This window comes from Mus musculus, chromosome 9, assembly GCF_000001635.26.
Source record: "Mus musculus strain C57BL/6J chromosome 9, GRCm38.p6 C57BL/6J".
Lineage (NCBI taxonomy): Eukaryota > Metazoa > Chordata > Mammalia > Rodentia > Muridae > Mus > Mus musculus.
Window position 1 is genome coordinate 46144310 of NC_000075.6, and position 24256 is coordinate 46168565.

Consider the following 24256-nt stretch of genomic DNA (forward strand, 5'->3'; position numbering starts at 1 on the left):
TCAGACTCATCAGTGACACATTTCATGTGTTCATCTGGTGATGGACCCTTGAGTTCCCATGCTTCGGTCCTGATGCTGATACTAGTGAGCACTGATGTACCAGTGAAAACCCCTTTTTACTGTAAGCATGTTCAACTAGACGTACAGGAGAAGGGTCTCGTGGTAAACCCCGCTCCCCCAACACCCAGGGCTGACAATCGCCAGCATTATGCTGGTGCTGTTGTTTCTTTTCCCCAACTGTTCTATAGTTTCAGTTTTGAATATTTCAAGTTAAATTCAAGGAACATTTTTTTTTAGTCATAAATACTTACAGTTTTTCTTATGTGTAAAGGATTTTAAACAGCTTAATCACAACACCTTTCTTAAGGGCACTAATGTCTACAGAGTGAGTTCTAGGATATCCAGGGCTATACAGAGAAATCCTGTCTGGAAAAACAAAACAAAACAAAAAAAAGAGCACTAATACTGTTTGCTTTTTGCTTTTGTTTTTGAGACAGTCTCACTAGTTGTTAGCCCCAACTAACCTGGAACACTTAATCTTCTTCCTCAGGCTCCCAAATGCTGTACTCCCCACCCAGCTTCTAGTAGCTTCTTGGTTTAAGATATTTTGCAGCTTTAGACGAGGTTTAGTGAGTGTCTTACCTTAAAGGCTCTTTTTATCCCTTCGCTCTCCTTTTCGTGAGTGTTCTTTAGCAAAGCAATCATAGCTAAGTCTTTGTTCATCCACGTCTCTCAGTCTTTTTGCCCCTGTTTTCACAGACTATTTGAAACACTTGTTTCATTTGTTGTGTGTGTGTGTGCCAGAGCACACACGGAGATCAGAGGACAGCTTGTAGGTACCAGTTCCCCCCTCCACCATGTGAATACCAGCCTTGACAGCAAGCACCTCTGCCTGCCAACCATCCTACCAGTTCTGCTTTTTCCGTTCTGTCATTTTTACTGTGTGTTGGGCAGGAGGGGCGATCACTGCAGTGATTGTGGTTGTTGCCTTCAGTAGCACTTGGTTCTGTCAGGTGATTAAACTGAACCTGTCGCAGCTCCAGTTTGTGGTTTCCATTTTATCCTTACTCTTATGTAGCCCTTACTCCAGAGGGATAGTTTTCTGGAATATTCAACAAAGCTGCTCTTTTTAACTTGAAGGAGAACTCCAGGATCTTCTGGGTGGAACCTCTGAGTGACTCCTGGCTGCTGCTCTCTGCTAAGCCCACCTCCGAGTGTTAACGTTGTGTGCATACAGCCAGGGGCTTGACCATGGCTCTGAGTAGAATTGCCATTCTGATTTTTAAATTTTAAATGTATAGCTCAGGATAGCCTCAAACTTGCAATCCTCTTGCCTCTCTACCCCACACGATTGCAATTACATGTATGCATCCGAATACCTTCTTGCTAATTTTGATGCTCTTTCCAGTTTTCTTCCCCTTTGTCCTTCTGTGTTACTACTTTTCTTGTTTCTGTAACAAAATCCTGGACAAGAAGCAACTTGATGGTTTATTCCAATTTACATTTGATCATGGCAGGGAGCATAGTAAGCACAGGCACTGTCACAGTGTCCCAGAGTTGGTAGGCAGGCACTGGGGAATGCTGGTGTGGGTCCCTCTGTCCTTAGGCTGGACTTCCCATTTTATGTAACTTAATCTAGAAAGTTCCTTACAGATATGCCCAGAAATTTGTCTCCAAGGTGATCCCAGAGCCTTTCAACATAGCACTTTCAAGCCATCACCTTTTATTCCTTAGCTTGGTTCGTGGCTCTCTACAATGTGAATATTCAGTCCAACTTCTGAAGTCTCCTGGGCTTTTTAACGATATTGGAAAGCCCAAAGTCCTAGAGTCACAGAAGACTCAAGGTGGCCTCCTAACTGTAAATCCCTATAAAATCATAAACAAATCACCCACGTCAAATACACAGCAGCTCTGAGTAAACATTGATATTTTGAAAGAAGAAAATGGAGCATAGAACAGAGCAATTGGGTCAAAGCAAGACCAAAACCTAGCAGTAAAAACACCAAGTCTTCAAGCTCTGTGGCCTGCATCTGGGGATTGTGATGGGGCCACCCGAGTACCACAAGTTATGGCTAACCCCCAGCCCTTCAACAGTTCTGTCTATCACACGGCTTCTCTCCCGGCCGGCTCTGCCAGGTGCCTGCAGCTTTCCTCAGTGCCTGTCCCATGGCCCTGGCATTCCCAGTGTCTCTTCATTGCTATTCTGGCTTCACGTTCAGAGCTTCACCCAGTGCCCCTTCAGGACTTTCTTACAGGAACCTCTCCCTTGCCACACATGGCCTGGCCTCAGCAACACTCTTCAACTGTGACTTAAATCTTTGGACCCCCACAGTCCCGTGTCTCTCATGCCTGAGAACTCAGTATTGTGTGACTAATTCCATCAATGTCTGCTACCAGCTCAAAGTGGATGGAGCATGGCCTCTGGGGACCACAGTTGTATCAGTCTCTGTGTACTAATGGCGAAACACATCCCTAGGGATCTGTTTTCCAGGAGGAGGAGGGGTTCCTTCAGTGACTTACTCTGTTGAGGGTTTCTTCTTTCAAATGAATTTTCAAGTTTATACAGTGGAGTCTCCAGTGTCTAAGGTCTTGCCCTTAGGGCATACCTAGCTCCTGTAGTTGCAGTGGAGATTGCTGTAATCTCTTTAAAAATCCTGTAGCCCTGTCTTTTAGTAAGGTTAAACTCCAACTCCTTTCCTCTCAAAGTGCACAATTTCATATCTTTCTGCTTTGCCTTTTGATACTCCCTCACAGATGACCTGGATGAGAACTGTAAGAAGCAGCCATGTCACAGCCTGCATGCTATTCTGTATTTACGTTTCTTCTACCAGATGAATTAGTCCATTGCTCTTACGTCCAGCCTCTCTCAGTTCTCAACACATGGAGAAAATAGCCAGATTCCTTGCTAGGATATCATAAAATGGCCTTTAGCCCAGTTTCTAATCTAGTTCTCATTCTCCTCTGAAACTCGGGAGCCAGGCCTTCACTATCTTCTGTTTGTCGTGGTAATTTGGTCATCCCAACTCCCACCAGAACGGCCCATGAAGCCTGTTTACAGCATGCTTGGGCTTGATACATGCCTGTCTTACTATGTCTTTATAATCTGGAAGCCCTTCTTTCCCCACTTGCCACATCATTTTTGTTTGTTCCTTTTCCTTTGTAGTCTCTTGCTTAAGAAGCTGGGCTGTTGGGCTAGAGAGATGGCTCAGTGGTTAAGAGCACCAACTACTCTTTCAGAGGTTCTAAGTTCAATTCTCAGCAACCACATGGTGATGGCTCACAACCATGTGCAATGGGATCTGATGCCCTCTTCTGGTGTGTCTGAAGACAGCTAGAGTGTACTTATATAAATAAAATAAATAAATAAATGTTAAAGAAAAAAGCTGGACTGTCTTGTAAGATGTGTAAGTACTAAATTTGGCTGTTCATGTCTCTCATCATGAAACATGTCCTCTTAGCTCTCGCACTTTCTCGTAAAGTGCCAGTTGTGGTTACAGTTTGCTTAAATGTAGGTGGAATTCCCTGGTGGAGAGGCAGGATTCTGCACACCTCTTCCATTGGTTCACTTCAAGTTTTGGATAGTGACTGGTTTCCACTTTAGTGATGTTCAGATAACCTGCAGGTTTAGCTGTGTCCCTGTAATCCCTTTCTGACCTTAGCCAGTTTTTGAAGCTGCTCCTCTCACATGGTCACCTAGAGACATGGTTCCATGCTAAAATACAAAGTGACGCCTGGTCCAAATAGCACGTCCTTCTAGTCCTGACACTGCCGAGGCTGGGATGGGATCATCAGAGTCTGTGTCTAGACAAGGTTCCATGGCAAGCTTGATTCAGGTCAGCTTGGGTTACACAGGAAGACCATGTCTCAGAGCAAAGTTCACCCCAAATGTTGCAAACTGGTAGTTTTCTAATTCTTTCATGCTTTCTACATTTATCAGTTTTAAAGAACTTTGCTTTAAAAAAACTAGAGATTGTAGCAAGGTCAGATTTCAAGCAAGTTGGTACCCTAATAGTGTCCAGTGGGACCCACTTGAGTTGTTTGTTTCTTTTCTGTGAGTCCATGGACTGGAATGTGGCTGGTGTGCTTTAGTCCACTGAGGTTTTCTTCTTCTTCTCCATCACCATCTTCTCCCTTTCTCTCTCCTCTCTATCACTGAGCTGCCTCCCTGTCCTGTGTCATTATTCTCTCACTACTCAAATTATTCCACTTCGGAACCACATCCAGTTGACTTCTCAATAACTCCTTTGCCTTTGAACAAGATTCTAGACCTTCCTTGAACATTCTCTGTCTTAGATTTAGAGTTAAACAGTCCCTATCTAAAGGAGAGAACACTAGGAGAGGGATAAGTCCTACCTCGGTAAGCAGTCATATTTATTTAATGTTAAATTAACATTATTCATTTAACATTGCTTTTCTGTTCCTCCTACACAAACGGAAGCACACCGCATGATATTTTTTTCTACGTGTAGGAACTCAAGAATAGAAGCATCATTCAGACTAGCCAACCTGTGCTGATACACTGGGACAGTATGAGAGGCATCTGTTTCTACTGCAGGAAACCACAATTAACATTTTATTAAAAGACTTTTGGGATAGGAGGAGGTGCCTTATCACAAGCAAACAGGCCTTTGGATTTAGAGATACGGAGCCCTGTGAAAATCAGTCATGCTTCATGTAATCATGTAAATGGGCTAGGTATCAAAAGTATTTAAAAAGAACAGAAAATGCCCTTAGTTTACAAAACCTGCTTAGTGGCAAAGTGAGTTTAAAAAAATATATGGTCAGAACTCTGTTGGTGGGTGGGTCCTGCATCCACATTTGTACTGGTTGCATTTCCCATGCCACTGTTCTCTGAACAACATACACATGTCAAGTACTTCACATGTGCCAGCTAGTGCACAAGTACAAGAAGCAGTGATGAATACAGAAGACACAAATCCCTGTTGACACTTGTTAGTAGGAGAGACAAACAACACACAAACTACATAGATGTGTAATTAGTCAGAAGATGATAAAGTGTGAAAAGTCTGGGGCCAGAGGAGCAGTGGAGAGTTGGCTCAGTTGTTAACAGCCCCTGCCGCTCTTGAAGGGGGACCAGAGTTCAATTCTTAGCATCCACGTGGTTTCTCACTACCTTCTGTGACTCTAGTTCTAGAGGCTCTGACTCCCTCTTCTGGCTTCTGTGGTCACCAGGCACACACGTGATACACAGAGAAGCATGCCAGTATAACACCCACACTAAGATAAAATCAAAGGGCAGTCAAGGGAGGACTCGGAGAAGGCTGTAATGCGATCAAAGTTCACATGTTGCTGGGAGAAAGTCAGGAGAGAACAGCGGTCCTAAGGCAAGAGCACTGTATCTGTTAGAACATGACAGAGTAGTAGGGAGAACTTTGGGGTAGTAGAATATCTCTGTATCTTTTGGAGCCAGGAGTTAAGTAAGACAGGCTTACTTGTGTGCACATGTGCAGACATTCTCACCAAGGAGTAACTCCCCAGGAAGAAAAACTGGCAGTAATTCTGCATCCTGATTACAGTGAGAAGGTTGTGTATCTGCATGTGTGCTAAAACGACACGGATACATATCACACCCATATCAGATTCTGGGCCTTGCTTCTCTTCTCTAATTGTGTAAGACTTAGCCATTGAGGAAGGTACTGGGGACCTGTTTGTATTCTCTTCCCAGTGACTTGTGACTGTTTAGAGAACAGATGCAGAAAGCCTTGGGCAGAATTGGAGATAATACTTAGGCATGTTATCAAGAGATCTTGAAATCTGGTGGCTGTTCACCCCAATTGGTGATGCTAGACAGGGTGGAAACCAGCGTGAGAAGTTGCTGGCTTCTGGGAATTTTGGGGGGTGGAGCTCATAGATTGCGTTGCTGTGTTGGATTGTGAGTCTGGGAGAAGAAATGTACAACACGGACCACTGGCAAGCTAGACAGACTGTAAAAAGAACCCCTAGCACGCCCAGAAGCCCTCTGTGTGTTTCTGCCAGGAAACAGAGCACCAAGCCTGCTTCCTCTACCCTGCGGCACCCTGACCTTCACGTCTGAGGACAATAGGAGAGCAAAGTGAGCACTCTCATTAACCTGCTTGCGGGCAGCTTGAGTTATTTTGGCCTCACCCTGGCTCTTTTGGAAAGAAGCATTTGCTTGATAAACAGGAAGTTGTTTCCAGGGCTGTAGGAAGAACAAATGATAGAACCAAGTAGCACTCTAAAGGGTTGCTGGCTCTGGTTAGTTTGGAAGGGCAGACATGGTTTCAGGCCACCACACAAGACCAGCAGAGGTGAGGCTGCGCTCACCTTCCATCTCAGGAAACAGTTTTGCCCATTGCTTGACCTGCCGTGGTTTCCATCAGCTCTGAAGAAGGAGACAGTCTGCACAGAGTGGAAAAGTGACTTATTTTAAGAAATGTTAGCTCCCTTCCTCTGTTCTATTAGTGGCATACCTCTAAGACGCCAGTGAGGCTGCTGGTCTAGGCAAGCAAAAACTGGCCTGTGTGTTTTATTCTTTGAAAGGTTCGAACTTGAATATCCACAGCATATCCCACCTCCACTTGGTGCCCCAGTAGACTGGGACAGAGTGAGAGTGAATTCTGAGGCAGGTCTGTGTGCTAGTGCTGTAGTGTTTTTGAACTGCAGACTCCATTCATTATTCTGTCACCCTCAGAGGGTATGTGAGCCTCAGAGTGCCACTGATGTTTGAAAGACTTCATGGGCGAGCACCTGAGGACCCATGGCAAGTGACCTGCCATGACTGGTAAGTGGGAAGAGATCCTCTGCCCCACTTTTGATAAGACCTCAAAAGGGAAGGAAATGCATTTCTGTTTTAGCTGGCTGGAGCCATGTTACAGTAAAGAACACTTAAATCAGCACCACATTTCAACAATAAGCTGCCAGTTAGTGCTGGGAAAGGTCGGCATGGCAGACTTTACATAGCAGGTGTCTCCTTGATGTCTGCTGAGGGAAGGAAGGGCAAGAATCAGAAGCTGATCAGAAGCCAAGGTCTGGGTACAGTTGAGACTCTATCAGGGCTGGCATTGGTAGCCAAGACACAGGAGAGCTAGCTCACCAAATGGCCTGGAGGAAGTTACTTCTAGCTGGAATCCTGCTGAAGTCCAGACTGCTTTTCTTTGACTGTTTCACTGTGTGAAAGTGCCCCACTGTAGATTCAGATCCTCTGACTGTGTAAGTGTAGGCTGGCTACTGTTCTGGGTTTCTCCCTCAGAGGTTAAATATCCCATCTGGACTTGAATATTTGCTTCCTGCCCACTGAGTCTGTAGGAACATAAAGCAACCATTTGTCAGCAGACCACTGAAAGGCAGGTTTCTACAGGGAATGAAACTGCAGGCCATTGGTTTCCTGGCACACCCACCTGATATTAGACTGAGAGCAAACTAATGGGTGGGGGGAGCCCAGTGCATGAAAATAAAAGCTGAGGCTAAGGTGTGAATGCACATGAGCCCAGAAGACAGAGCTGGAGGAGAGGAGCACAGAGCCCAGCGAGGAGCAGCAGAGTCAAGTGCTGGACTTGGGGAAGCCTGATGTGCCGCAGCTGCTTAAGTGACAGCCACAGCTACACCCACAGTTACAGCAGTAGTGTGTGGATGTTTGTAGTCGCAGTTCTGGGTGGTGTGCGTATTCCAGGCTACCCAGTATGCTGCCACTGATGCCTTCCGCCCGGACCCCAGAGTGATGAGGGTTCTGAGCAGCACAGGCAGCTGTTGGAGAGCTTGGAGCTCTTCACAAAATTCTTAACTCTTCCCCGCCATGGCGCTGAGTGAACATGTAATAAGTGTATTTTTAAATGTTGAAAATTCAAGATTTGTTATATATGGTAACTCTTAAGAGTACAAGTTTATCCCCAAATGCAGGAGCTTTTTCATTGGTCCTGGCTTGTGACAGTTGGCTTCCATTTAACAGAGCAAGGGGAGGTGAGGCTGTTGGCAGTATAAATGTTTTATCCAAGGACAACCAATGTGTCATTGTGGAGATAAAACAGAACTAGGCTGCACTACACTAGCCTGAACTCTATAACAAGTTTGAGAATTTTCCAACTATTTTAGAAAAATAAGGTACTTAGACATTTGTAAAGAAGGTTTTTTTTTTTTTTTTTTTAAATGAAAGAAAATCCCTTATTTTGGAAATCACAAAATGAATCATTCTGTCTTGTTTGAGAAGCTTTGATGTGTTTTGGTAATTAGTGTTTACTGCCAGACGAATGTCTCTTGGGCATTTTAATTAGTGGGTGGCATGGCCCAGTGAGCTTCTGAGCTTCTGATGGTAGCCCTTCAGAAGAGTTACTCTTGTGTTTCTCAAGAAGAGCGGCCTCCTCAAAGCTCTTTAATTAGGTCAAGTTTAGCAACTAAAACATATTATTAGAATAATTAGGCCCCTCTTAAGGGAATGGGGGGGGTCAGGGAACAGGTACTGTTAGAGCGGGATCGCTTAAAATCTAGTGTCCTGCCTCTGATGAACGTCCAGTTCCTGGGCAGCTGTGGAACACTGCTGTCTTCAGTCAGGGACTTTCTATTCAGAGATTTCCCCCACCCCCACCATGGATCTCACCAGCAGCCTAAGTATGCTGGGTATAAGCTCTCCGTTCCATTCTGGCCTCTGTGTGAAGCTGTCTCTTACCTCCAGCCTAGAGTCTTATTGTCCTCTCCTTTTTTTCCCTATTAAGTTGCAAGTAACTGTGCTGGGTTCCTTGTTTGTTTGTATTTGTTTTTGTTTTTAAGGGAACCACTTTAAAGATTTGCGTATAGGAAACAAAACATTATAACAGATCTTTTAAGGGTTGTTTGCTTTGTCTATTTTTAGTGATTTCAAAGTCTCTTCCTAGGTGGCCCAAAGCTGGCCTCAAACAAGATGTCCCCTGCCTCAGCCTCCCAGGTACTAGGATGATAGCATTGTTGCCACACCTGGCTTGACTGATCTTTCTTAGTAGTTATATACGTATAATAATAATAATGTGTGTGTGTGTGTGTGTGTGTGTGTGTGTGTGTCTTCTGTGTGTCTGTGAGTGTACATCATTTTTACACTCTAGAATCATGTATGTCCCTTGCTTTCAAAATGCACTTTATATATCTTCTAAAATTTGCCATGTAAGTGGATTCCCCTCGTTGCCATGCTTGGCCCTTCTCCCTGGTTCTTGGCTGTCTTTCTCTGTGTCTTTGCAGTTATCTCTAATGATAACACTTTACCCTAGATTCTGTTTTCTTACAAGTTTAAAGAAAGATAGCTATCACTAGTCCTCTGGGTGAGGTGTCACCAAAATAATTGAGTGATTTCAGTGAACCACTATTAACAGCAATATGTACATTCATATTGCTTAATTTTTCACTTCCTTATCTCAGGATCATATGATAACATTCTGATGGCAAATGAGTCCTTCTTCAGCTAGATCTCTTAGTTAAAGGACTTTTCACAGGTTATTGGATATTTTCAACAGAACATGCTATGGCATTCTCTCTCTCTCTCTCTCTCTCTTTCTCTCTCTGTGTGTGTGTGTGTGTCTGTCTGTCTGTCTCTGTGTGTGTATCTGTGTGTGTTTGTGTGTGTGTGTGTGAGTGTGTGTGTGTGTGTGTGTGTGTGTGTTTGGTTGGTTTTTCAAGACAGTTTCTCTGTGTAGCCCTGGCTACCCTGGAACTCACTCTCTCTGTAGACCAGGCTGGCCTTAAACTCACAGAGACCCACCTGCCTCTGCCTCCCAAGTACTAGGATTAAAGGCGTACACCACCCCACCCAGCTAGTATACACTCTTCCCTGCTGAGCCATTTCTTGTCCCAAGGCTGACATTTATAATCTGTTAACTGTCATGATGTAGAGTTGGGTTAAAGGTATCAATGACGCTGGCTCAGGTAAACCTAGTACCTTACTCTAAGGTACTAAGAATATACTTTTAAAACTTGCTATAATGGCTATGGAACCACCAAATTGTTTTTCAGTCTTGAGGATAGCCTGATCTCTAATATTATAGAGTCTATTACAGGTGAGGGCTTTTTGAGAGGGGTGTGTGTGTCGGGGGGGGGGGTTACCCTCTATTCTAGCCACTTCTCTATTGATCATTTTTCTTGGTGGAAACTTCATATTACCTATAAAAATTAATATTTTAGTTCTAAGAAGAGCAGATGCAGATATAAAGATTTATGTGCCATGGTAAGTGACTCAAGTATGCTTTTTTGTGTTCGATTATAGGACTTTAAAAAATAAGAGAAGCTAGGATGGACAGAGCTCTACATGAGGCCAATCTTCCACAGTGTAGTGTCTGCTCCAGTCTAAGGATTGGTTGCTAAGACTCTGCTTTTTGACACACTCTTCAAACACAGGAAATGCTTCTGATGCTTATCTTCATGTGTGTTTGCTAATGTGCATGTAATCTTATGCAGGGGGAGTTGAAAAGGAACGTGTTAAGTGTTATAATTCTGGAAAAGTACCATCAAGCCCTGAGAACCCTTTTCCAATGTGTACTTTCTGTTTGTGTGTGGTTTTGTGTGGAGGAGGGCAGGGGTCCAAGACAGGGTTTCTCTGTGTAGCCATGGCTATACTGGAACTGGATCTTTATGCCAGACTGGCCTTGAACTCAGAGATCCAAATCCCTCTGCCTCCCACCGAGGGAGTGTGCCACCACTGCCAGGCACATATGTACTCGTTGTGTGCACCCTCATCACAGCAGGCTCAGGCTTAAAGTGGTTTAGGCTCAGGTGCTAGTGTGCTTCATTGATGTGCACAGGAGTGTGCCTTATTCCCCTTCAGCTCTGTTCAGGCTTTGTTGGTTCATTTGTTTTAGATGTACTTACATATGTAAATAAATGTTTTGCCTGCAGGTCTACCCGTGCACCACATGCACACAGATACCTGATACCTGTGGAGGTCAGAGGAAGTCCTCAGACCTAGAGTTGGATTAACAATGGCTCTGAGCCATGTGCACTGCTGAGCTATCTCTCAAGCCCCTCTGTTTACTTTTTAACTGTTAACTGATGCATACTCGCTTGCTTCCTTAAGCTGCCTGAGGGGCTCTGCCAGCATCTTGGGTGGGTACTGACTCTACTCTTGTTCACCACAGACCACTTGGTAGCCCATGGAAGAATGGCAGAGAAGGAAGCTCGACGGAAGTTCAAACAGATCGTCACAGCGGTGTATTTTTGTCACTGTCGGAATATCGTTCATCGTGATTTAAAAGCCGAAAACTTACTTCTGGACGCCAATCTGAATATCAAAATAGCAGGTGAGGTGTGTGTGCACGTGCGCATGTGTGTGTGTGTATGTGCTGAAGACAGGAGTCATGGTTAAAGTAGGGACAGTTTAGGCTTTTTTAAAAATGAGAGCTGGGGCTTGTTCATGCTGAGGGCACTTTTCTCACTGAGCTACACCCCCACTCCAGACTTCACTTTAATAACCTGAAAATTAATAAACTTCCAAAGGACATTTTAAAATATAGTATTAGCAGGAACTCTTTAGGAAGAAAGAAAAAGGTAGTATTTCAAATTCTATTACTTTGATAAATCCTTTGTCAATAATGAGGAGTAGACTATTTTTTTTAAAGCAGGAAGGAAAACTGCTGAAATGATGTGCTCAGCTTCTCCTGCCAAGGCTGTTTGCACTGCCCCAGCCCCAGCCCCAGCCCCAGCCCCAAACCCCAGCCGCGCCCATTCCACAGGCTGTGCTTTACCTGCAGACTCTAAAGTTTATTTGAAGCTGTCTCATCTTTTTTAAATGAGAAAAGGTGGGTTTAGGATATGCAGATTGAGCCGGGTGTGGTGGCGCACGCCTTTAATCCCAGCACTCGGGAGGCAGAGGCAGGCAGATTTCTGAGTTCGAGGCCAGCCTGGTCTACAGAGTGAGTTCCAGGACAGCCAGGGCTACACAGAGAAACCCTGTCTCGGAAAACAAAACAAAACAAAACAAAACAAAAAAAGGATATGTAGATCGTCCTGAGTATTTTCTCCTCCTACATACATAGATACCTGCTTCCAGCTCTCATAAGCCAGTGCGTGAGCAACTCAATCAGTTTTAACCTGTTTTTATTTCAGCTCATCACTCATCATGTCCCACCACTCTGCCTAGCTAACTTGTACATTCCTTCCTTACTGGTTTTTACTTGTTGCTCTGACCTGTCAGCATTTGCCTGACAGATGCAAGTCCATCTCCTACTGATTAGCAGACAGAGAGTGTATAGCAACTATAAATAGAAAATAGGTGGTTTTTTTTGTTCTTTGACAGTTTCTATTAATACATTGTATGTCCAGAGGAAAATAAAGTAGTTTGTGCTGAAACTGAAGTATTGTTTGAATGTAACCGCCTTGCACAGCCAAGGACTCATAAGCTGTCCTCAGATTTCCCTGTAAGCAGGGCAGGAGTTGAGAGTTCAGATTTATATCTTGTTCCAGGTCAAAGCACCTGAGCAAGGCCCTGCCAGCTGTGGTGCTTCTGTCTCTTAGAGGCAGACCTATCCTTTTAAGTCCTAGGAATAGTGTGTTTCCATCCCGGTCTCAGACTGACGGCTGTGCTTGTGTTCTGAAGCTCACATAGTCTTCCACTGTGTTGGGCCTTGGCATGACACAGCAGGCAAGAGTCAAAGGCTTTCTTTATGGCTGGAGACTAAGCCAGGCACTGTGACTCGTCCTGCCTTCGCCTGTCAAAGGACATTACTGTGCAGGAAACCATGGTTTTCCTTTGTCTTCATGTCAGTTGTGGCTATTCCCATAGAATTAGGTAATGTGGAAAGACCTGGCAATGTCAAACCTTCTTTTGTAATTACCTTTTTTTTTTGTAGCTTCAATGAAATGAACTGTAAACAGCATATACTGAAGCTCTCAGAACTCAGACATGTGACATGGGATTTGAAGGCAGCCTGGATGCATTGCAAGACCCTGTCTTATAAAAAAAAAAAGTGCATTGCAACAGGCCTCTTAGCTCCTTACTGTTGGTGAAACAAATTAGCACAAACTCCAAGGCTGCAAGCACGGTGGTGTTCTAAGTCAGCTCTGGAGGTCAGTAGAATAAAAAACATCCGGTTAGCAGCTGTGGTTCCTGGAGGACCTAGGGGGAAAGCCCAGATTCTTGCCTTTTTTACCTTGTAGAGCGAACCTGCCTTTCTTGGCGCAGGCCCCGTCTTCACAGCACTTCCCAAACTTCATGGTTCCATTGTGGTGACTGTTCTCCTGATTCCTGGTACTAAAAGGAGCCCTGTCATTACATCAGGTCCTCCTAGATAATCCAAGACTACCTCCACAGTTTCCTGATATTGACTTGGTCACTTCCATAGAGAGCTCCTTTGACATTCACGAGGATAGGATGCTTGCCACATGGGTGTGTTGGAGGACACAAGCCATTCCCATGCCATCCCCAGAGCCCTTCCCATGCCATCGGATTATTAAGTAGTTGAAAGAAAGCCCTTCTTTATATTTTATAATTGTATTCTGCATATGTGACCTAAGTTTAAAGTGGTTTTTTTTTTTTTTTTTTGGTTTTGTATTGTGTTGTGTTGTTTTATGCTTGGTTCATGATTTTTACGTCAGGGCCATTCTGATTAAGTTAAGGAAAATTCCTGTGTCAATTAGTTTTTTCTGGAGAAACCAAAAATAAAAGCAAAGGTCATTGATAATTGAGACTAAAATTACTGAAAAATTAGTGGAAGGGGATTTTTTTTTTTTTTTTTTTTTTTTTTTTTTAGTTTTTCGAGAGAGGGTTTCTCTATAGCCCTGGCTGTCCTGGAATTCACTTTGTAGACCAGGCTGGCCTCGAACTCAGAAATCCACCTGCCTCTGCCTCCCGAGCACTGGGATTAAAGGCGTGCGCCACCATGCAGAAGGTGATTTAAAAAAAAAAACTGGAGGTGGGGACTGGAGAGATGGTTCAGTGGTTAAGAGCACTGACTGTTCTTCCAGAGGTCCCGAGTTTAATTCCCAGCAACAACATGGTGGCTCACAACCATCTGCAATGGGATCTGATGCCTTCTTATGGTGTGTCTGAAGACAGCTGCAATGTATTCATATAAATAAAAACATAAATAAATCTTTTAAAAAATTTTTTTGGTAAGTCATTAAAACAAATCCAAGCAGTTGCAGTAAGAATGTACCCACTGGAGTGTGAGTGAAGCTGCTGGGACGCTGGCAGCCAGCCCTGTGCCCTCTGTGTTCTAACACATAGGCTTTGGCACAGTTTTAAAGTTCAGTTTAAGTGTTTACATTAGTATTTGTTTTCAGAGCAAAACAAAGACTAAATTGGGACTGTAGTTCATGGTTGCCTACAGTGCTAAATGTTTATCTTTGGGTGACTGCTCATGCGCTCTTTTTTTTTCCATGCCCCCATTATGTGGTTTCTCAGTCATTGCTCGAGCTTGGGGTGTTTGCACAAGTATTAGATGGGATTCTCATTTACACTTGCCCTATCTTCCTTGAACCTAATGGATCACTAGGAGAAATGCCTTTACTGAAGTCCAAGTAGAACCCGAGTAACTTCAGAGTGGACTGGGTGATAAGTAATGAAATCAATTTTATTTCTAAGAGTGTAAAGCAACTATTAGAGCCCTGTTCCTGTCAGTGGTCATTTTGGATACCATATTCGAAGCCTTAGGAAGAAGCTACTGTATATGAAAGACATATATTTACAAGAGAGAAAATGAGCTTTTTGGTTGTGTGTGTGTGTGTGTGTGTGTGTGTGTAAGAATCATCTTATATAGCTCAGGCTGGCTTCCAACTCAAGAGCCTCCTACTTCAGTCTCTCGCTAGGTTATAATGTGGTCATACACCACCATCTCTGCCATTCTGGGGGTGGGGAGGGGAAAAGAGTGTTAATAAACCAAGCCAGAGATGTTATCAGTCCTGGAACGCCTATCTTAGCCACTAGTGAGGCTAAAGTAGCAGAATTTTAAGTTTGAGGCCAGCCTGGACAACGTTTGGAGACCCTATCTCAAGAAATGAAAGTGCTAGGCAGAATGCTTACCTACTTTCAGGTCCTGAGTTCAATACAAAAAAAAAAAAAACCCCAAATCCTCAGTCTTTAGTCCCTCATCTTTAAATTATGTGTGTTAAGGAACAACTTATTTTGGACTAATACAGATTTTAATTATGAAATGTAAGCAGTTAACATTTTTATGCCAGTTATTTATACAAGTGGTTTTTGTTTTAAAAGCATTCTGGTAGCTCAGCTACTAAAGGTATTTGCTGCCAAGTTCGATGACCTGTGTTCCATTCCCAGCACCCATGTACTGGGAGGAGGAAACTGATGCTGACAAGTTAGCTGTCCTCTGATCTCCATGCACACACTATACATGTGTTGCCCTCCCCAATAAATAAATAGTTATAAAAGAAAGAAATTGGGGGCAGGGTCTCACTGTATGGTTCTGGCTGGCCTGGAACTATATGTAGACCAGTCCTGCCTGCCTCTGCCTACTGGGATCCAGCACACCCAAGCTGTTCCTGTGGGTAACTGTTAACACTTGAATGCAGAGGCAGGATAACTGCTGGGAATTCAAGGCTACCCTTAGCCACATAATGAATTTGAGGCCAGCCAAGACTACAGAGTAGGATCCTATCTCAAATAAACTGTGTCCACTGTGGAAGATGAGTAAGTTCTGGTTTCATTTGTATTATATTTGCTTTTTGAGGGACTTCCTATCAATATGTGTTTAGTAGTTGATACTACAGATAGCTTACTACATAAGCTGTCTATGTGTCCCTGCTAGTCTAGTGCTAGCCCTGGTGAAGAATATGGTCCCTTGGTGTGAGGGTAGGCATGTGGATAGCTATCAGAAGAGTCAGCTGTAATTCTACACTTCATGGTTTTTTATGTCTTTTCATTTTTCTTTATCTGTTTCTAGAGAGAAGAAAAATTCACTATATAGTTGGGTTTTTCTTCCTGGTTGTGGAATTTAGAAATTCATGCTAATGGCAGTAACAAAGCTGTCTTCCGTAGACTCTCTTCAGTGAGTGTTTGTTGTGAGTGAGGCTCCAGTATTTGCAGGCAAAAGCAACATCTGGAGCTGAGGATCTGCCGGGTCAGCTGGGGTCTTGTCCATTGTCTTTAAAGGCTTCTTGTTCAGGTGGCTCAGCAGCAACAGAGCGGGAAAGGGAAACGTGACTCCTGCCCACAGGGATCCGAGGTTCTCTGGGGCCGCAAACATTCAGAGTGCTGGCAGTTAGAGAATACCAGAGTCGTGCCACACAGGGCCTTTCCCATGTATCGTTTAATGCCTTTGTATATGTAAATACAGTGTGTTCCAAAAACATGAGAACCCTTTCATCTTCCAGCGGTTTTAACGTCCAAAATGGATTTATGACCCGCATCCATGCAAACCTCATCATGTACCTGAGGCTGGGGAAAGGAGGGGATTATTCGCTTTTAACCCTTCAGTTTCCATGTTTCAGATGTGTGCGATTCTGTAATAAAGCAGATAGAGGAAGGAAGCGCAGCCTAACTTTCAGTCCACAGCACATGGCAGAGGATGATCCCTGGCTGATAGTGTTTAATCTCTTCAGCTACTGAATTATATAGATCATGTAACAAGAGATACGTTCCAACCCATTAGTGAAGCAGTGTAATCACCATATACTTCCATAGACCGAAGAACACACTGTAGTGTGTAAAATTCCAGCTTACTGGGAATGCACAGGATCTGTAAGTACACGCTGTCTGCTGCCTCACCCCACTTTGTACGTGTACAAGAATCTCAGTAATCAGGCCTCTGCCTGAGGTACCCATGCTTCCCCATGGTCAGACACCTGGCTTTAGACTTTACCTTCTCATCCCTACCAGGTGGGACTGATGAAGTTAGGAGGGCTAGAGCCAGGCTGGGCATGCCCTGAGACATAGCTGAGCGCCTTAGGCCCTCCAAGTGGGCCTGGAACTGGACCAGAGGTTGGACCAAGTTTGGAGGTGTTGGGGATCTTTCCATTGAGTCCTGTGGAAGGATAACATATTGTGAACCCCAAGTTGGCCTGGGACCAATACCCTAAGTTGGCCTGGAGATTGAAGCCTGAGTGCCATGCAGGAGCTAGAATGGGGAGCACCTGAGAGGATCTCTTCCCTGGGTCCTGTACTGTCCACCTCAGAGCTGTGAAGTTGGAGAAGGTGGAATCCAGTCCCAAGGAGTCCCAGGACGTCAAAGTCCTGCAGAAAGAACTAGAACAACTTGCCAGGCCCCTCAAGCAGAAGAGGAGCACCGTGAGGTACCCTCAGACCAATGTAGGGCTCACCCTGGGCATTCTCTTTGGGAAGGTATTCAGCTAAATGAGGTCCTTCAGCTCAGCATCAGGAACATTTGACCCCAGGCCATTGCTGGAGAAGTGGATGGAAAAGACAACCCTTTGGGAGATTTGCACAGCAGAGACCCTAGTGCAGTGCAGGCACAGAAAAGAAGTAGAAGCATGGAGAAGTGCATGTGGGGGAGCAGGGGAACGTGGTTCGGCAGGCAAATAATCAAGCATTGACTGTTCCCAAGAGAGGGGTCTGAGGTACAGGTCTTCTTTCCCTGGGGCGGTCTGTGTTCTTTCCTCTGCCACAAGGCCCCCATTTTGGTGCCTCAGGCTGTAGGGGCCCTCATTTCACCATACTCTACTCTTAGGCTCCTTTTCCTGAGGATGAAGTCTTCCCCTCTAGAGATTTCTGTCACTGCTCTAGGCTGTCCCATGCGTTTTAAACTGGGGCACTCTCCCTGCCAGTGGATGTAGGGAACAGAGAGAGGGAAAGAGCTAGACCAAGAGAACTTGGAGGCTGTGCCACCAGGGCTTCGGGATGAAGTTCTTCATTTGCTGAGGAGGATAGGAGCACAAGGTGATGGATGAAGATGAAGTTGAGTGCTCATGTTGATTAAGCTGTCACTTATCAATTAAATAAAGAAGCCTGGGACACTAAAGAAAAAAAAACCCTCAATAGCTTTCCTGATTCAGACTTCATGCTAGTGCTCACATAGACATAAATGCCTTACTCAAGATAGAACATTTGAGGTAAGGCTTGAGGGACATTGTAGAGGAGAGACTTGCAGAGGCTCTGTCAGCAAATATGGATAAACTGCCTACTGTGTAGTCACTGGTTGAGGTCCTGGGGATGCAGCAGCAGAAGAAACTGTCCCTTTCAATATCATTCTGATGAGGAGAGACACACAACTCTTAATAAGGACCTTGAAAGATGCAATCTGTGTGATGTGATAGGCTGATTTAAGCAGAGTAGACAAAGCCTTCTAAGCCGAAGGAAGATAATGCAAGGCCAGAGAGAGAAGAGGCGAGTCAAAAGGAGAAGGTCAGCATGGCCAGGGCTAAGAAGGGAGAGAGAACGGAGTGACGGTGACAGGAATGGCCAGGGCCGGTTGCACATGCCAGGATGTGGGATTTTATTTTGGTTCTGCTAGGAAGCTGAGGCCCAAGTGTAATAGAGTGTCATGGCACATTTGCAGACAAGCTATGGGACCAGTCATACATTTGACTTCTATGGTGAGATGGGAGGCAGAAACACGAGAATCACTGGAAAGCTATTCGGTCAACTGGCCTGGAGTTCACAGCGTAACAGAATCAAGACTGTCTCGGAAACTAGGAAGAAGGAAAGAACTGACTCCCAAGTTCTGAGCTCTACACATGTGCCACAGCACATGTGGATGCATGTGGGTAGATGCAATATTCTTTTTAAATGATATGGAAACCATGTGTAAGAAATGGGAGGTTTTTTTTTTTTTGTCACTAAACTGTGAAATTGCTTGACTATTAAGACATAATAAGGAACCTTCACTACAGATAGAAAAAGATTTGGGGAGAAAGAAGGGCAAGAAGATAAAAGGACCAGTTAAAAACGCGGAAGTCACAGACACGGGGAGGTGGCAAGGGCAAAAAACCAGGAAAAGCCAATGATTTCCAGGACATGGTAGCAATAGGGTGTCTGAGCCATGGAGAAGGAACTTCTCATCAAATAATTGTCAGCAATAAAAATTATGTTTAGCCATCAACAGTAAATGGTATGTTCTTGTTTAATGGTCAATACACTGCAGTTTGAAAGCCATTTAAATCTTGTTCCCAAAGATTAAGTAGTGAGATGTCTATGTTTAAAAAAAAAGAATGTCTAAAAAAAAAAGCTAAACATAGCTGACTTACTCCCTAAAGAAAAGAGCTTTCAAGTTTCAGACATTATGAGAATGTTTTGAAAATTGTGGAAACTTATTTTCTTTAACCAAAGGAAGTTGGAAACTTTCCCCTTTAAATGTCCACTCCCAGAATGGGCTCCACAAGACAGTTTCCACTCCCGTGTTAGTGTTTTCGTTGGCAGTCAGGAGACAGCAAGGACCTTCAGGGTAACTACAGAAAAGCTGGCCCTTCGGGGAGGGTTTCCAGAGTGCATGGGTTTAAGAGACAGTGGAAAGTTCGGGCCTCGGCGCAGTGAGATTGAAAGAGTGGTGTTTATTAAAAATCCAAACACTTTGTGAGTCAGTGCACTGACCTTTTGCAATCCAGAAGAGAGTTCAGAGGGTGGAATCCCTGGTTGCTGAGAACGGCTGCTCTGTGCTGTGATTTTGGGACTGCCCGGCTGTCCCCAGAGAGTCCTTCCTTATCCCTGACCCAACACTTTATTTGGGTTACCCATCACACCTTTCAGGCTGATAGGCCAGGAAGTTGAGAGCCAGAGAAGACCGTTGTGACCTCCTAAATTCAGGTCATAATTGACCCTAACTTTTGCTGTGTCCCTGGAATGGCATGTGACACTCATGTAGACGGTGCTAAGTGATTCTGGTACATGCTAAGTGGTTGGAAAGTAAAATGTGAAAAATTGGAAACTGGAGATGGTTCAGTGGTTAAGAGTGCCTGCCATGCAACCGTGAGGACTGGAGTCGGGGTCCCAGCAGCCATGTAACAAAGTTGGCTCACACTTGTAGCTCTGGCTTTGGGGAGCCACTCTTTTGGCTTCCCACAAGTACATAGCTGCATGTACCTACATGTATGCCCACATGAGGCATAAATTAATTTTAATAAATAATACAAATAGTAGGAAAACACTCTGAAAAATGATCTTTTCGAGGATCAGAGAGATGGCCTAGAAGTTAAAGATGTGCGTGCACTGCTCTTGCAAATGCCCCGTGCTTGGTTGTCACACTTGCATTGAGTGACTTACAGTTGTTTACAGCTCCATCTGCAGAGAATCTGAAACACTCCTCTGGCCCCTGAGGGCACCACAGTCCTCAAGCACAGAGATACATACACATACATAAATAAATTTTTTAATTAAAATCATTTCTCTTAAATCTTGTTCCTAAGAATAGCACAATGTAAGTGAATATCAATATTCTTTTATTCAAAATTATTTGAGAGATATATATGTATGTATATATCTGTATGTATTTATATGAATATATATGTTTTTATGGAAAGAGTATAGAGTTAACATTGGAACATTGTTTCTTGTCAGTGTAGTTGTGTGTTGTGAGGTGTCAAGAATGACTGTGTAAGGCCTCTTCCAGTGCAGACAGAGCTGCTTGTCATATTTTTCCACTGTGGTCCCCACACAGCAGAGGGAAAGGACAACGGGCTGGGGTGAGTCGAGAGCAATGCCATACCCTGAAATGACCAGAAACACTTAATCCTTTGCTTCATGATGTCTCAAAAAAAGATAATAAAAGACAGTGGATATAGCTCAGAGGTAGGGTGCTGCGTATAATACACTCTAAAGAAGGGAAGATGGGGAGAAAGGAAGAAGTGGTCAGGCATAGGCTGACATCATTTGCTGTGCAGCTAGTTCAAGACCACCCTGGGATAAATGAGACCCTGTTTCAACTACCCTCTCTCCCAAAATGGTATCGATTTTCCCTTGCCTTTTCTTAGGAGCTAATTAATGGAGTAGTTCTGTAGGTCTTCCCACCCTCCTCTGAGAGCCTCTGAGTGGTTTAAGTGTGTGCACCTTCGGGCAGGGGCTGATGGACAGGCTCCTCACTCAGCACGTTTCGTTGCTCGCTTGTGGTAGTGATTGCCATGGTAATCTCACCAGGAGGTAGATTTTCCTTGTATTTTGTTAAATTTATATGTTATGAACCCCTGGACTATATAAGGAATAGGGAACACTAATATTGATGTTCAAATGAATGAGAATAAAGGATTAATTATGCAGTGCTTCAAGATTCACCTCATGAGATTCATTAGTTACTTTTTTTTTTTTTTTTTTTTTTTTTTTGGTTTTTCGAGACAGGGTTTCTCTGTATAGCCCCGGCTGTCCTGGAACTCACTTTGTAGACCAGGCTGGCCTCAAACTCAGAAATCCACCTGCCTCTGCCTGTGCTGGGATTAAAGGCGTGCGCCACCACGCCCGGCTTAGTTACACTTTTTATCACAGCATCAAGACATGCTGGTAAGGCTCAAAAGCCAGACTTATTATTGTTTTTAATTAATTTATTTATTTACTTATTATTTTTTTAAAGCCAGACTTTTAAAAAACACTTGAGTATAGACAGATGAACATACACACATGATGTAGACAGACATAATCAATTCAGACATTATATACTAGTAGCCATATATCTATAAATGTATACATACTGTAGTGCATTCTTGGTATAGTATAATATTATTTATTTTGTTTGTTTATTATAAATCATGGCCCCATGCTTGCTAATGCATTTTATCATTTGCAAAAACAAAACACAAAAATAATTCAGATAAACTGACTTGGTGGTTTAGGTTCTAGTATGTCCACTCAAAATGCCGAGTCATTAAAAGCATTTACCTATTGTAATTAATTAATTTCCGTGTTTATGCAGCTTTTATATCCAACTGAAATGAATCCTTTTCATAAATAAGTTAGTGTGGGTGCTGTTAATGGTATCATGACTCTGCTTGAAATTTATGAAGGACTTTTGTTTTTCTTTTATCAAATAGAGGCTAGCCTCACACTCAAGATTCCCCTGCTTGGGTTTCTGGAATTACATATGTGCCACCTTACCAAGCCCCTTAACTAGACTGTTTGTTTCTTTGTTGAAGAATGGGTAGGAGAATTGAGACTGATTTCCATGTACTACAGGCCTAAACCATTTGATCGTAAATCAAGCAAAAACAACAGAACTGGGGGGGGGGGGTGTTATTATTGTTTGTTTTTTAATGTCTTTCTTGGGACGTTTTAAGACAATACTGTTTTAAAAGGAGTTTGTACCTGGGTATGGTAGCCCACATCTGAAATTGAAGCATTTGGCAGGCAGAGGAATAAGATTGCTTCAAGCTCAAGGCCAGCCTGGTAGCTGGTACCCATGGTAAGCTCTGGGGTACTACAGTGTGAGTTGGAGCTTGCATGAGGGAGGGAGGGAGAGAGTGACTCCCACAAGTTGTCCTTGGGCATACCAAGTCATGCCCCCCCAACCCCAACTAACTAACTAAATGCTTTTAAATGTTGGAAAAGGAAAAGAACAAAAGAGAATTTGTGAGTCGAAGAGTTGAAGAAGACTGGCTTCCTACATTGTGAGACATAAGGCAGTTTTCCTTGCCTTCTAATCTAAGTAGAACCTTAGCTTTCTTGGTCACATTTGAAATTCTCTGAACTCTTGTTTTGATCTGAAGTTTTCTTCCTTCCTTCCTTCCTTCCTTCCTTCCTTCCTTCCTTCCTTCCTTCCTCCCTCCCTCCCTCCCTCCCTCCCTCCCTCCCTCCCTCCCTCCCTCCTTCCTTCCTTCCTTCCTTCCTTCCTTCCTTTTTTCTTCTTTATGAGAATAGGGTCTTATTCTGTACTGTAGTCCAGACTGGCCTTGAACTTGCTGTGTAGATGGTGCAGGGGCCTTGAACTTGTAGCAGTCCTCCTGGCTGTGCCTCTACATGCTAAGATTGTAAGTGTACACCACTGTCTCTAGCTAAGATTTCTTGGAAATCTTGATAGAATTGTTATATAAGCCAGCACTCGGGAGGCAGAGAGGCAGACAAATCTCTGGGTTTGTGGCCAGCCTAGCCTGGTCTACAGAGTGAGTTCTAGGCCAACAGGAACAGGATGGCCTATACAGAGAAGCCTGTCGAAGGAAGAAAGGAAGGAAGGAAGAGGAAGGAAGGGAAGAAGGAAGGAAGGGGGGGGGAGAGGGGAAAGGGGGAGAAACTGGGCAAAGGGAAGCAAGTCACCTTCATTTCTTACATACCAGTTGCACCTTCATGCTTAAACAGTGATCATCATTCTCTTCTCAGTGTTTTTCTCATCCACAGACTAATCTCCAGGTCATTGAGGACATGTCTGTCTTGTCCCTATTGTTCTGAGAGCACTTTGGTGGAGCATCAGACATTAGAAGTACTTTTCTATTACCACATACATCTCTCAGGGTTACAGCTGTAATGTCTCTGGTCAGGTGAATTATGTTAATCTCTTAGCTTTGACCTAAGAAGGCATTTTTTTCACTTGCTTATAACTCCGAGGCTATACCTTTGAGCTCTCTAAATGCCACTCCCACCTTCCGTATTGGGTCATGTCTGAATTATATTTATCATTGTGTGTGTCCACGATGAATGTGTGTCACTGTGCATGCCAACGGGCACCTGTAGAGGTCAGAGGACAACTCTGTTGAGTCGGTTTTTTCCTTCCACCTTCACATGGTTTCTAGGGACCAAACTCAAGTTACCAAACTTGCTCCATCACCCACTGAGAGCCTTCTCCCTGGCTTCATAGTGTTTGTTTGTTTGTTTGGTTGGTTGGTTGGTTGGTTGGTTGGTTGGTTGGTTGGTTGATTGGTTGGCTGGCTGTGGTTGCTGTTGTGGTGGTGGTGTTGGTGGTGGTGATTTTGAGACAGGATCTCACTGAGTAGCAGTGGCTGTCCTCCAATATACAGAGAGCCACCTGCTTCTGTATCCTGAATGCTAAGATTAAAGGCATGTGCCATCATACCTGGCCCTTGATTTTTAATTTGAAAAATACTGTATTTAAATACTGGGTTTTGGGCTGGTGAGATGGCTCAGTGGGTAAGAGTACCCGATTGCTCTTCCAAAGGTCCAGTGTTCAAGTCCCAGCAACCACATGGTGGCTCACAACCATCCGTAACAAGATCTGACGCCCTCTTCTGGTGTGTCTGAAGACAGCTACAGTGTACTTAAATATAATAAATAAATAAATCTTTAAAAAAAAATACTGGGTTTCCATTTGGTATCATTAGGTTCTGTTTAAAAATGAAAGAGGTCTTTATTCATTGTGCTCTATAAAAGGTGTACTAAAACTTCTGAGTAATATGCTCACCTGCAAGTATTGGGAACACACTGAGTGGACCTTTGTGGCTCTAATTTGTTGTGACTTAGAATTCTGATGATGGCATGCATGTTACTATT

General features: G+C 43.8%; 1 protein-coding gene and 1 pseudogene across 2 annotated transcripts in view; both read left to right on the top strand.

Moving 5' to 3' along the window:
- Sik3 (SIK family kinase 3) overlaps positions 1-24256 on the top strand; it is a 211375-nt gene that overhangs the window by 131490 nt on the left and 55629 nt on the right. For both annotated transcript variants that reach the window (NM_027498.3, XM_006510590.3), the window contains exon 4: positions 11070-11231. In NM_027498.3, the coding sequence (NP_081774.3) occupies positions 11070-11231 (162 nt within the window). The remainder of the gene's footprint in view (positions 1-11069; positions 11232-24256) is intronic.
- Positions 16717-17637, top strand: Pou5f1-rs9 (POU domain, class 5, transcription factor 1, related sequence 9; annotated as a pseudogene).